The sequence below is a fragment of the Numida meleagris genome, chromosome 1 (assembly GCF_002078875.1).
Source record: "Numida meleagris isolate 19003 breed g44 Domestic line chromosome 1, NumMel1.0, whole genome shotgun sequence".
Classification (NCBI taxonomy): domain Eukaryota; kingdom Metazoa; phylum Chordata; class Aves; order Galliformes; family Numididae; genus Numida; species Numida meleagris.
The window spans coordinates 13,625,379-13,638,591 of NC_034409.1; the positions used below are offsets into that span (position 1 = coordinate 13,625,379).

Consider the following 13,213-nt stretch of genomic DNA (forward strand, 5'->3'; position numbering starts at 1 on the left):
AAGAGAGGAAGTCTAGCAGGGCGAGCTAGGAATGACTGAAACAAGATGCAGATCTTGAACAACTGGGAAAGCAAGTGCAAATGGGCAATCAGGGCACTGAAATAATGGCCATCTGGAAAAGAAAATAGCAGAACTTACCAGGGAAGAAAAGAAAACACTAAATGGCAGAAGATAGAACAGGCAGTGACCTCAAGAAAACAGTCCTCTAAAAGAGCTGTAATTGAGCGCAAGACTCAAGTTTAAAAAAAGCACTAACATAGAGCATAAAAGTACAATACACTGAGAGAGTATTAAGGTCACATTCCAGCCCTGAAAAGACTGGAACTACTTAACGTCCTCCTTTAAGTCCATGCAGCATATCACAGTCAAAATTTTTTTAAACACAATCCCATGCATTATTCATAAAATAACGAGTCAGTTCAGTAGCCTTGATATTGCTGAAATAACTCCCTCCCATACATCTTGGTGAAGGTGAAGGACTGCAGTAAATAAGGCAGGAGAATGAAGAGGGAAAAAAAGGCCTTGTTAGTAAGACATCTGAGTATGACATCAGAAAACAGCATTCTGCAACCTCCCTTTAGCACAGGGAACAGACAAAGGTAACAGGCAAGTGCCTACACCTTTCTGTTTTTCTCACAAACTCAGTGAGTTTGTGTCCTGTATTTTCTGAGAGATGAATGAGACACCTTGGATTCTGATTTTGACGAACACTGATAATTCACAACTAACTGTGAAGTCAAAAAGAGTGTACTTCTTAGCAAATACTCTTAAAAAGCATTTTATGGTGCTCAACCTGAGCACAAACTTAGTGAGCATTTCTAATTTTCACTTCTGTGTGTCCTAGTTCTGTAAAACTGAGAAATATCACCTCCTCTTCTCACAGTCACACCATGACAATATACTTAGTAAACATTCAAGCACTAGAATGAGGAGGAAAGTCATGAGGAAATTAATAAATCTGTCCTAAGAGCATTTGGTCACACAGTATACACTTGACAAAGAATTAAATAAAGATTAAAAACTTGACAAGAAGCTGCTCATCAACTGAATGCAAATCAGCCTGTACGCTAAGGAGACCACGTAAAGATAAGAACATAAGAACATATAGCAGTGACTACATGGAAACAAGCAAACAAAGTCTGCATCCATACATGAAAAAATATAAAGACATAGTGAAGAAGTAGTGCCATTTGAAATATTGAATGGCCCACAACTGTCATACCTTTCTTCATTCTAATGTAGTTTAATTTGTTTTATTACTGTTTAAACCCATGATTGGTGCCATTAAGATGAACAACATTAAGCTTTTCCTCCCTCTGAGGAAGAGGTGAGCTATGGCTGAAATTTCTACTTTCTTTGCACACAAGGATTGTATATTGCTCCTGATGAGGTAACATCAAGGAGAAATAAAATAGGTTTGTTTCTCCAGCTGTGGAGATAAACTGCTCTCTTGATGACAATACCAGCTTTACTCTCTGGAAGCACGAGGATTTTACACATCATCCCAGGAAAACAGCAGTAGAGGCTTTCTGCCTATATACTGCTAGCAGTGAAATGGAAGAGGGGGTTCTGGCTGCTGGCAAGCTCAGCATGAGGCAGCAGTGTGCCCTGGAAACCGAAAGGGCCAACTGTACCCTGGGAGACACCAGGCCCAGCACTGCCAGCAGGCAAGGGGAGGACTTGTCCTGCTCTGCTCTGCGCTGTGTGACCCCACCTCCTGCACTGGGTGCAGTGTGGGTGCCACAACATCAGAGGGACATAAAGCTACTAGAGAGCGCCCAAAGGAGGGATATGAAGATGGGGAAGGGTCTGGAGAGCAAGGTGTGCGAGGAGTGGCTGAGGTCCCTGGGTTTGCTCAGCCCAGAGCAGAGGAGCTGAGGGGAGGCCTCATGGCAGCTGCAGCTCCTCACAGGGAGCAGAGGGGCAGTGCTGAGCTCTGCTCTCTGTGACAGCGACAGGGCCCAAGGAAACGGCACGGAGCTGTGTCAGGGGAGGGTCGGGGGAAGGAGTTAGGGAAAGGGTCTGCACCAGAGGGCAGTGGCCATGGAACAGGCTGCCAAGGGCAGTGGGCACAGCCCTGAGCTGCTGGAGTTCAAGGAGTGTTTGGACACCGCTCTCAGAAATAGGGTTTGAATTTTGGGTGGTGCTGTGTGGAACCAGCAGCTGGACTCAATTATCCCTGCAGGTCCCTTCCACCTCAGGATATTCTACAGTTCTATGATTCTAAGAGGCTACAAAGCATCAAGGAGCCATTGTTTAAGGGAGAACAGAGTATAAGAAGATGGACTGGAAGACCTGTTAGCTTGAATCTTGACATTCTGCAGAAATTCCATGCTACTCAACTGTATTTTATTGCATATTCCTTGCCTATTTGCAGATTACCTTATGTAGACTCTATAATAAACTGCGAAATGCTCTTCAAAAGTCTAAAAATGAAGAAATACACTCTACTGTATTTTTCAATACAGCTCTGTTTAAATTTAGTAGCTTCATCTGGCACAACGTTCACACAGGCTTTCTGATTTTCTCCTGAGCTACCTCATTTTTTTCTGTTCACTTACAGATTTAGTCTCTCAATATTTTCCTCACTGAAGTTGAAACTCATGTATTTATCATTTAGCCAATGACGCTATAAATAAAACCTATGAGTAATACTCTGGAACTATTTAATTCAATGGCAAAAATTCTGCTGTTAAAAGGAAGCCAGGTTAAATAAACTCACACCACCTCTGGCCTTAAGCTATGTGAATAAAGCTTACTTGCATACATCACCTTCCTTCTCTCTTTCCTGTGTAGATGATCCATTAATGCAAATACTTTACAACAGTAACTTACTGAATACACTTTAAAACAAGTTCTAAAGCAGAAAAAACATTACAGTTTTGCTTTCCTCTTAAAATTTAAGATGGTGGATTTATTTAAAGAGAACAAAATTGCTTTTGTTTTGTGTTCTAAGTTGCACTGATCAAACTCTCAGACTGGAGTGTATGAATAAGCATCCAATTTACTTAAAGCACTCTTAGCAGAGCCATTGCCTTTAAGGACACTATTGCAATTGTTTCTTAACATAATCACTGTCTTTACACTCTACTCATTTGATCCTCTGTTTATTTTTTTCTTAATGTAATCAATGCCCATGGTACTAGGCAAAAGACTTGCATCAATTCAAACAATTATTTATCTTACACTTCATAAAGTCATAGAAAACTAACATTTTTGCTTTTCCTTGAAACTTGGTCATTGGAGGTCCAAGTTAACCACAATGTTTTGGGATCAAAATAACTGAAAAGTCTCCTCTTTGTTTCTACAAATCAGCTTTGCCTTTTTTGCCAGAACTCTTCAAAGATGAAACAGTAACTTTAAAATAATCATGACTGAGATTTTGCGTTCAGATGATGTAATATTCAATGAGTATAATGTTTACTGCAGGTGAAGGCAAGAAGATTAAATCAGTGAGCAATGAAAAAATGGTTCTCAGTAGTGGGAGCTGTGACACAGCCTTAGCTATGACTAGTCTGACCTCATATCCCACTTTATGCCCAAGTCTGGGCAGTGCCTAGGAAAGCAAGGATTTGGGAGCAATCTGCACACTACAGAGGAGCAGTCTGCAGAGGCTGGCACATGGGCACCATCTTTACAGTGGGCACTATTCAAACAGGGAGTAGGCCAGGACATAAGCAGGTTTGGCACTAACTCAGAAAGAAAAAACATTTAAAACTTCAGCTGAAGGTGAAGAAAAGGTAACATCACAGAGTTCTAGTTCTATTGCTAAATCAAAGTAAAGGAAATGGTTTAATAGAGTCCTCCTCTATTACTGAAAGATGCTTTCATGCTACTGAAAGAAGTATGTGACAGCCTACTCTATTGAGTAGACTTGGTACTGAATTTTCAAGAGAAAAAAAACATGACATTTGCATACAAACATCACTGAACAGAGATAAAACGTATACATAAGGTTTAACTCTAGCACTCATTCTACAGTAAGACATCACCTACAACTCCAAGAGACTTCAGGCATGGATGACACATGCCAACAAGAGTAATACTTACTTTTTGGCAAATCCCCAGTGCTTGAAGCTGAAACCGTTCTGCTCCTGTCATGAGATGGGCTGCTCTCCTCTCTTTCTGTTACAGTTGATCCTTCAGAAACAGCAGAACCACAAGCTACAGACTCTAGAGCCCCAGAGAACACTGAAGCTGAAAATTCAGAGAACTGTGACTCAGGAATTTTATGACGTCCGTTTGGCAATTCACCGTTAAACTGTTCATAAGAGCTGCTATAAGAGTAATCGCTTTTTGCATTTGGCTCATCAAGATTATATTCCTCTTGATTTGGACATTCTTCCTCTTCGTCATCTTCATCTTCAATCTGTTGTTCCAATAGAAATGGGCCATTCACAATATGGCCATTTGTTTTAGGAGATTCTATCCACTTAGGGTCTGTAGGGTCATGGGTGACAAGTTCCTGCTCAACGTCATCATCTTTTTCAGTGTTTTCTTTCTCTGTGTCTTCTTTTTCATCCTGATCTTCTGCTTCACCTGAAAAATTTTGATGAGCAACATATTAGATCATACATCAACACACCATCTTAAAACTAAACATTCACAAATTAACTCTTCAGTAAGTACTCGACTTCCTACACAGCACACAAGGAAACAACGAGTATCACCAGAACACACAGAGACTTCAAAATCTAAATTAAGGGCAAGGAAAGGAACTAACAGGGTTGATTGGGAAAAAAAAAAAAAAAGCAGTAAGAAGTGGTTCAGGATAGTGTAACTGAGGAAACAATGCAGAAGATAAGAATGTTATGCACAAATCTATAAACGGTTTTGAAAGCAAGCACTACAAATCTTAATCAATGTCAAACAGGGATTCATCATAGAGGTGGGAATATTTGTAGCTGGAGTAGAACAAAAAAAAAGACCAAAAAAAAGTATTACATTTCTATCAAAGCTGTAAAGAGTTTATAAGAAAACAACAGAAACTAGAAAGGAGTTGGACCTTAACAACTATGCTCCAAACCACATAAATTAAAAAAGAATTTTAACATAAAATGTTTTTGTGAATAAGCTGCAATTACTTTCCCTTCTGAAACAGTAGATTCCAGGTCAATAAAAGCAAATGGTACTAACCATCATCATTTCCAGGTTCTTCATCTACAACCTCCTCGAGATCAGCTGTTTTTAGTTTCACCTCTGGGTGGTACTCATCTTCTTGCTCATTTGATGGTACAGCTGAGGTTACATTTTCTTCTATTTTTTTCCTTTCAGCTTCTCGCTCTAGTTCTTCTATTTCCTGCAGGCGTTTTTCTAACAGCTCTGCTTGCCTCTTCTGTTTTTTCTTCAGTTTTTTCTTTTTGTTTTTGGATATTTTCCCAACCTGAAATAGTAATAAAAACAAACAAAACAAAACAAAACCCTGAACAATTCTCCTCAAGGCATCTTACACCAAAAACATTCACTATGGCTCCTTTTTATTTGAAAGTAGTGGGTAGTAATTAATATAATAAATATATTGTTGTTTCCATTTTACTTCAAATGAAGTACAACATAGGGTTATGAGTAGCAAATAAAACTATAAAATCTTAGATAGTTGTATATGCTTTTGTATTGCTGTGTATTAGACCCAAGAACAAAATACAACTAAGATGACACTGTAAAATTCCTATAACCTCAACTAGAACAAAAATAGATCAGCAGATGATACTACTGTATGTGGAAGATGTTCTGCTATCATAGCTATTTATCTATGTATAAACTATATACACCATTTCTCTCGCTGTACGATGCAGGTAATGCTCATCGAAATCCCAAAAGACTGAAAATACTAAAGAATTTGAAATAAATTCTTTGCTGTTATTACCCTGTGAATAGAAAGCAGTTTTATTATTTCTGGTCCAAAACATATGAATCACAAAGAACAGATGGTGATCATTAAATGTTTTGCATTTTACATAACTTGAGGATTGAAAAATCCAGGTATAACAACAAAGGAAAAAAAAAAAAGGATTCTAGCTAAGACTGAAACAATCTATTATACTTTAATTGAATTCTGACTTGTAATTTTACTGTTAGGTAAATTAGCTCGGACGAATTTTCATTCATTGCTCAGATTCCACAATAACATACCCTCATACAGTTCAAAAATGAAGTACAAGGAACAATGAGAAATATTCTTTTCTCAAAGGTTTGGCCGTAAATTCCATCACCTTCAAAACAAGCTACATGACAGTCAAAACCAGACAGTTAATTCTAACTTTCATACATGTGGTATGCTTACTGAAATTATATACAGATTTTGAATGTAGAAAATAGGTTCAACCATAGTAGGTTCAACTACTAAACAGCGCTGCTATCAGAGGTTCTTTGCAACAAGCACATGGCAAAAAGCTATTCAAGACCTCATGAATAAAGCTATCTTTTTAGGCCTTACTGATTAAGGCATTGAAGTCCCGCAGCTATCTGCAATGCACGATATTTGGTGCATGTACGCATTTCCATCAGGATATAAACTGAATGGATTATTCCATGAGAGATGACAATGGCAATGCTTAACTTTCTTTGACATAGCAATTATATTTCTATGGGAATTTCCATCAGAGAAATATTGTGTTTAAAACTGGTCGGGCCAAAGACATTAAAATAAAAATGTACTCTGAGACATAAAAGTGTCATTCAAAGGAAGCTTTAGAAAAGTGTAAATACTACTAACAATCTAATAATTACTAATACCTCCAGGAACCCAGGATGTAAGATAGTTGATTTGAATTATATAACAATACTTACAGGCTTTTGCTGTGGAGCTGTACTCACTGCAAAGAAAAAAATAAGATTTTCAATATACATTTTCACAAGAACAACTCTACAGATTATAAAGCAGTGATTTAAAATCTTATTTTTAGCCAGCGTTTTAACTCTTTACAAATGCCTCCTGTCTGAAATCATATGATGTCTCCATTAGACCATCTGGAATTAGAAGGAGTTATCATTAATTTCTGTTCTCTCTGCTGAGGCTAGTGGAGAGTTGATCAAAGTCGGAAGGGGAACTCCAAAACAGTCGTGAGGGGACAGAAACCATTAGTTGACTTTAGAGGTGTCAGAGATTAAATGTCTGCAGTCAGCTGACTGATCAGATGCAGACAGATTTTGAAGTTCAGGCAGCATCAACACAGATGACTGTTGTGCTGGACTGAACAGAAAAGTCAAATATTCACACTTCCTTCTGAAGCAGAGTACTCTGATAGGACTGTAGGCATGAAGAAGTGCCTATGGCAAAAAGCACTACATCACAGAGAAAGCAGTTCCAGCATGTACCTCTTCCTACACGTGTCTCAGACAGAGACCACCAATGATTGGCTTGCTGCAATTACAAGAGTCACTGTGAAAATGCACAGAACAGTAACAACGAAAAAAGTAAATGCCACACATAAAAACAACAGCACCACCACCACCACACATAATTGAAAACAATAAAAATAACCAAACATGGGAGTCAGGAGCAAAATGAAAGTCAGAAAGAGGAACTGAACCAGGGAGGAAAACCACTCACAAACTTCTTCAGACACAAGTATATGGCAGTCAAATGCAAAATAAAAGATGGAGACAATTAAGACAGTTCTCTAGTAGGTTCTGCTCCTGCTGCTTATTTCAGGGCAGAAAACTGCATTTGTGTCCCTGAAAGGGCAGTGTTTTACTCAAAGGTTCTTAAATTTGAGTATCATTGTCTCTCTAAAAAATGCAGTTATGCAGAACCTATTCTTAAAATGCTGTAACAAAATACATCTTCAGTTCCTGTGTGGAAAGCCATACATTTAATTACAAATTGCCAAGAACAAAGTGTGATAAGAATCCCATCAATATATTCCTTAACGTAACGTTTATTTTAATGTCAGGAAGCAATGTAAAGGCTGCTTCCCACACAGGCAGCATACAGCCTTTAGCTATAAGATCAGCCATTATGTAAAATTCAACACAATATACTAACGATTCATAAGATTTTGCATGTCAACATATCATAGAATCACAGAATCATAGAACGGCCTGGGTTGAAAAGGACCTCAAAGATCATTGAGTCTCAACCCCCCCGCTGAGTGCAGGGTCACCAACCACTAGACCAGGCTGCCCAGAGCCACATCCAGCCTGGCCTTGAATGCCTCCAGGGACGGGGCATCCACAACCTCCCTGGGCAACCTGTTCCAGTGCGTCACCACCCTCTGTGTGAAAAACTTCCTCCTAACATCCAACCTAAACCTCCCCTGTCTCAGTTTAAAACCATTCCCCCTTGTCCTATCGCTATCCACCCTCGTAAACAATTGTTTCCCCACCTGTTTATATGCTCCCTTCAAGTACTGGAAGGAAACATATATAATAACAGATTATACAATGTATAATACATATATAATAACATATATATATACATATAATACATATATAATAACATATTATACAATGTATAACATATATAATATTGTGAAACAGCACAATCATTGTTAGGTCAATAAAAAAAATTATATTCATAGACCGAGTCCAAAAAATGATGCTGAAAAGAAAGAGCTTTAGGAAATGTTAAGAGTCTGAAATTAACACGCTACCATAAAAATATTTATGCTTTTGACCACAACAGTTGCACCTGATATAGCAAATATTTTTACTATATCTCTATGATTTTAATTCATAATATGTTTTTGGTGATAACATTACAAAATCTTTAAATGCTATTATTTCTCCACTGCCTGTAGCCGATGTATTGGACTACAAAACAAAATAGTAACCATGCACAAAAAATCTCTCCAAAAGTCGTATTTCCTTCTGGCTTGTCTTCACAGATAGTTGTGAGCTCCTTCACTTTGGTTCCTCCCAGCTAAACATACAACGTACAGTTCCTACCTAAGTTCTTGGCAAGCTTAACAAAATATTTCACAAACAGTGCTGGGAAGAAGGGCTTATCATGTATTCAATCAGGTACAATAAATGCTGTTTTCAAGAATGAAAAACTATGGACTGCAATACTTGTCACTACGTCTTGAGAATAAGTTATAACTGGTGAGAAGACAGATAATTTCAGATGAACACTGATGAAATTGTAATAGAATTAGACACAAAAGTTAGATATGATTATTAATTACTGCCAGTTTTAAAGATGCCAATCATTACAGCTCGCAGGGTGGGACTGCGTTCCAATAAATCAGGGACTCCAAAAACTTGAACATGAAAAACTGAGAAGAAAACATTACTTTTTAGCTTTCCAGAGTATCAGTAAGAGTTCAGTGGACATATTTTTTTTTACATGCGATTACTTAAAATGTTAATATGCATTAAATAAAACATTGTTAGCATTAATTTACAGATATAAATTTACCATACTGCATTTAAACATACTATCATACCTGCTGAGCCAGAAGGAGGAGGAGCACCAGCTTTCTGCCACTCAGTAGCTTCGGCAGCCATTCTACGAACGTAGGCATCGTCCACGCACATCAAAATGTTTTCTGGCTTAATATCCGTGTGAATGATCTTGCACTTGCTGTGTAGATAATCTAGACCTTGAAGAACCTAATTGAAAAAGGAATTTTTTGAAATTTATTTTTGATCTCGTTAGCCAGAGCAAGCTAAATGCGTTTATTAGTAATATGGAGAAAGCAGTTCAACCTATTGCCTACTGTCCATAGATGGCCTAATGTACTTAGCTCATAAACCCAGCTCTAGAGACACTGATAAGTTAGACACTGGAGGGCTGAAATGTCTTGATGACAGCAACCTGATCGCAGAATCCCACTTCCCAACCATTCTTCAGCTGATCTGCACACGTTAAAAAACTCAACAGATCCTCCTTTGAAAAAGAAGGCAAGAAGGGAAACACTGGATGAAATGCTAACTATAATTTTGCTTACAATTGCAGTAGTGATTCAGCTTTTAACGTGATCAAGATGTCACATAAGGAATTGTCTACCTGTATTTGTTACTTGTATTTTTCCTCTAGTCTTTCATATTCTCTGCAGACTGAATTTTGCAAGATCATATGAAACTTGCATTTCCATATTTGTAAAAATGTCTTCTGAGACTAAAATAAAAGCATAATGAATAAGCTTTCTCTGAGTCTGACTAGCACAGGAATACAACAGCCGGTGTGGTTTTAAAAGTACTTCAGGTGAGACTTACGTATAAACCGTGGAACGTCAATCACCGCAATTAATTAGTACAGGGTAATGAAAGGGGGTAAAAAACAAACTACTGCTACAGTAAGCTTCATAAATACTGTAAAAAATATATCAGCAAGAAAAACAAAGAAACAGAAACCTACTTGACCCCACTTAAAAGACTTCTTTCAATTTTTATAGAATGTTCTATAGCAGGAAATAGACATCCAGACTCCTGAGCTTCAGCTACAGGAACACCGTGCCACTCTAAGTATTTTATAAATAAACTAGCACATGGCTAACTTCCATGCTCTGAGGATCCCTGAAGACATAACTGGCAAGGGTGAGCCTTAAAACAAAGCACATTGGTTCCAAATAGCAGTAACAGAACACAAAGACATCAGCCCACCACCCAGTCCTGAGCTAGTACCAGACTGGCACGTCCATCCAGCGTGCCTGGGAGCAGAGATAAGAGCAGTTGCATGTGTTTGATGTTTACACTCAGGCTAATGTATCCTAGAAATATCTCAAGTGCTTTGCTCTGCCTTCTCCTGTTCCAGACCTAGCCTCAAACAGCAACCTTCTGAACAGCTTTCAATCATGAGCTTTACATGTAAAAACTGCATGTTCACTTGAGTAAGGCTCAGCATCAGTGTGAGCACTGCATCTAAAAACTGCTGTGTTCTTGCAAATCCAACATACTTGCCAAATCAACTTACCAAATCAATCAAAATATCATACAGCACACCTCACACTGAGAAATGTTAAAGAAAGACTGGCTACTAGTTAGCTGCTGTATGATCTACAAAAGACACCCTTAGCAATAGCAACACAAAGATTGGTCTCAATAACCTCTTCCCTCCATCACTATAGATGACAATAACAATCAAACACGTATAAACTCTGAGGCCAAGATAAAAAATTCTAGAGCACACAGACAGGCATAAACATTCAGATGAAGAATTATCTGTTCCACTGTGACATGCAGAAATGGCATTAATGTGAAACTAGATTTGCTGTTACCCACTTTGGGAAGATGGCCTTTCCCCCTGTTCAAGTAACAGTTTTAGGGGACAGCTTTATCTTTTATTTTAGCTGAGTATTATTTTTTAGAAAAACAGAAAACAGATTATTTTCTAAAATCACCAACAGTCCTGTGACTTACCATAAGGACCTCACTGCTAGGATTTTATAATGAGAAAGAATGCTCTTAGCAATCCTAAAATGTGGATCAGACTGCTTTATCCTAAAAGTACATTATACCACCATACCAGTAAAAAAACACGTACTGTATCTACATTTTTTGTATCATAGTCTGAGACGATGGACAATGCGGAAGACAATTCTAGTTTTTATTTATTTCTCCACCGGAAAAAAAAAAATTACATGCACAACGTATCGCAACTCTGAAAAATTAGAACAGTTCCTGTTATTACAAATGTAAATTACAAAATTGTATTTTCTCCCTTGTAAAAGTCACATGGTTAGTTTCACATCAAGAAACACCACCATCATTTGCAGTATCTAATTAAGAATCCCTTTTCTTTTCCTTCTTTTCCATTCAGGGAGCTATATCATACTGACACATTAAACAGAGTATTTGCCATACCACAGGTGAAAAGCAAAAGTGAAAATTTTCAGTGCTCAAATACACGATGCTGGTTTAATAAATACAGTTTCAAAACACAATTCTTTTAAAATAGACTGATGCTATGTATTTTAGAACTCAAAATAAGGATTCTAGAATTAAGTAAATGTACACTTCTAACTTCTATCTTCATTACACAAAAGAAACTGTGGCAACCAGCCCTTTTTCAATTCTACAGAGGCATCTCTTGCATGACATTTCATATAAGTCTGCCCCAAGGGAAGAAGTACTGCTTAAAACTGAAATGGAATTTCTTATTAAGAAACTCATCTCTCAGCTGCATTTTAAACTAAACCTTAATTTCGCCCCAATGCCCAAAAATACTAAAAAAAATGGGGAAAAAATTCCCAATCATAATATAAAAAAATTCTTTTTCATTACAGCATTCAGCTATTACACTTCTCGAAACAAAACGGTTTATTTTCCTGAGCACCACTGCAATAACTGAATTGTTTCACATTCAAGTTTCATAAATAAGTTTTTAGAACGCACATGGCAGAAGTTTTCTGATTTCATCGGGAAGGAGAACATGTTATTCAAAACCTCTCCATCATGCCTAAGTAATGTCTGCTTCAAAGCTGGATCTAACTTCAAATCAGACCCAGCTCACTTCCGACTCTGTCCTAACATTCAGGCTGCCTAACAATGAGGACAACTTATTCCAGCACCTGATCATCCACACTGCAAAGAATTTCTTCCTAATACTTAATAAGAATTTCTCTTTTTGCAACTTGTGTGTTTTATGTTTTTGTTATATCTCCTGGTAATGCCAAGTACAGCAAGCACAGCAAGTGCACCTCTGACCCATCCCCTTGCTAAGACACGGCTCATCCCGTGCCGAGAAACTGTCACTCTGCTCTCTAGAAATCTCCACCAGAGCAGATATCAATGTGGCTAGAATTCCCCCATGAGAACCAGGGCCTGAAATGATTAAGCTTCTTCCAGCTGTTTAAAGAAGGTGCTGCTTATCTTCTGAAATTGGCAGCCCATAACATACATCACCCTTGTTGGTCCCCCCTCTGATTCTGACCCATTCTATAGCAAAGATTCAAGCACTTAAGCTGCTCCTTTGCATGGAGCTCAATCCCTCTACCCTGCCCATCTTTTCTTAAGTTGTCTCTACCTGCTTATTATTGCACTCCAGGCATCTGAGGTATCCCACCAACCCTCTATGCTCTCAGCAAAGACATAACTCTGCAACTGTGATGGATTTCTAGCTCCAGCTCACTGTTTCCCATGCAGTATGCATTTGTATAAAGCCACTCTAGACAGGTCCCCAGCCTGACTATCTAAGGAAAAATGGAGAGTTTCCCATATAATTCCATTCTTAAAGCAGCTGCTTGCTAACCCCACTTCTCACTGGGTTTCGGTTACCATCCCTGAAGACCCCACTTCAAAGTTCTCCTTTGCAAGGTTACAGGCAAAG

At 38.2% G+C, this 13,213-nt stretch overlaps 1 protein-coding gene across 4 annotated transcripts in view; it reads right to left on the reverse strand.

The window, feature by feature from the left end:
- SRPK2 (SRSF protein kinase 2) overlaps positions 1-13,213 on the reverse strand; it is a 139,512-nt gene that overhangs the window by 18,045 nt on the left and 108,254 nt on the right. For all 4 annotated transcript variants that reach the window (XM_021384559.1, XM_021384562.1, XM_021384560.1 and 1 more), the window contains 4 exons: positions 9,390-9,555; positions 6,790-6,815; positions 5,137-5,383; positions 4,051-4,539 (listed from right to left, as the gene is read on the reverse strand). In XM_021384559.1, the coding sequence (XP_021240234.1) occupies positions 4,051-4,539; positions 5,137-5,383; positions 6,790-6,815; positions 9,390-9,555 (928 nt within the window). The remainder of the gene's footprint in view (positions 1-4,050; positions 4,540-5,136; positions 5,384-6,789; positions 6,816-9,389; positions 9,556-13,213) is intronic.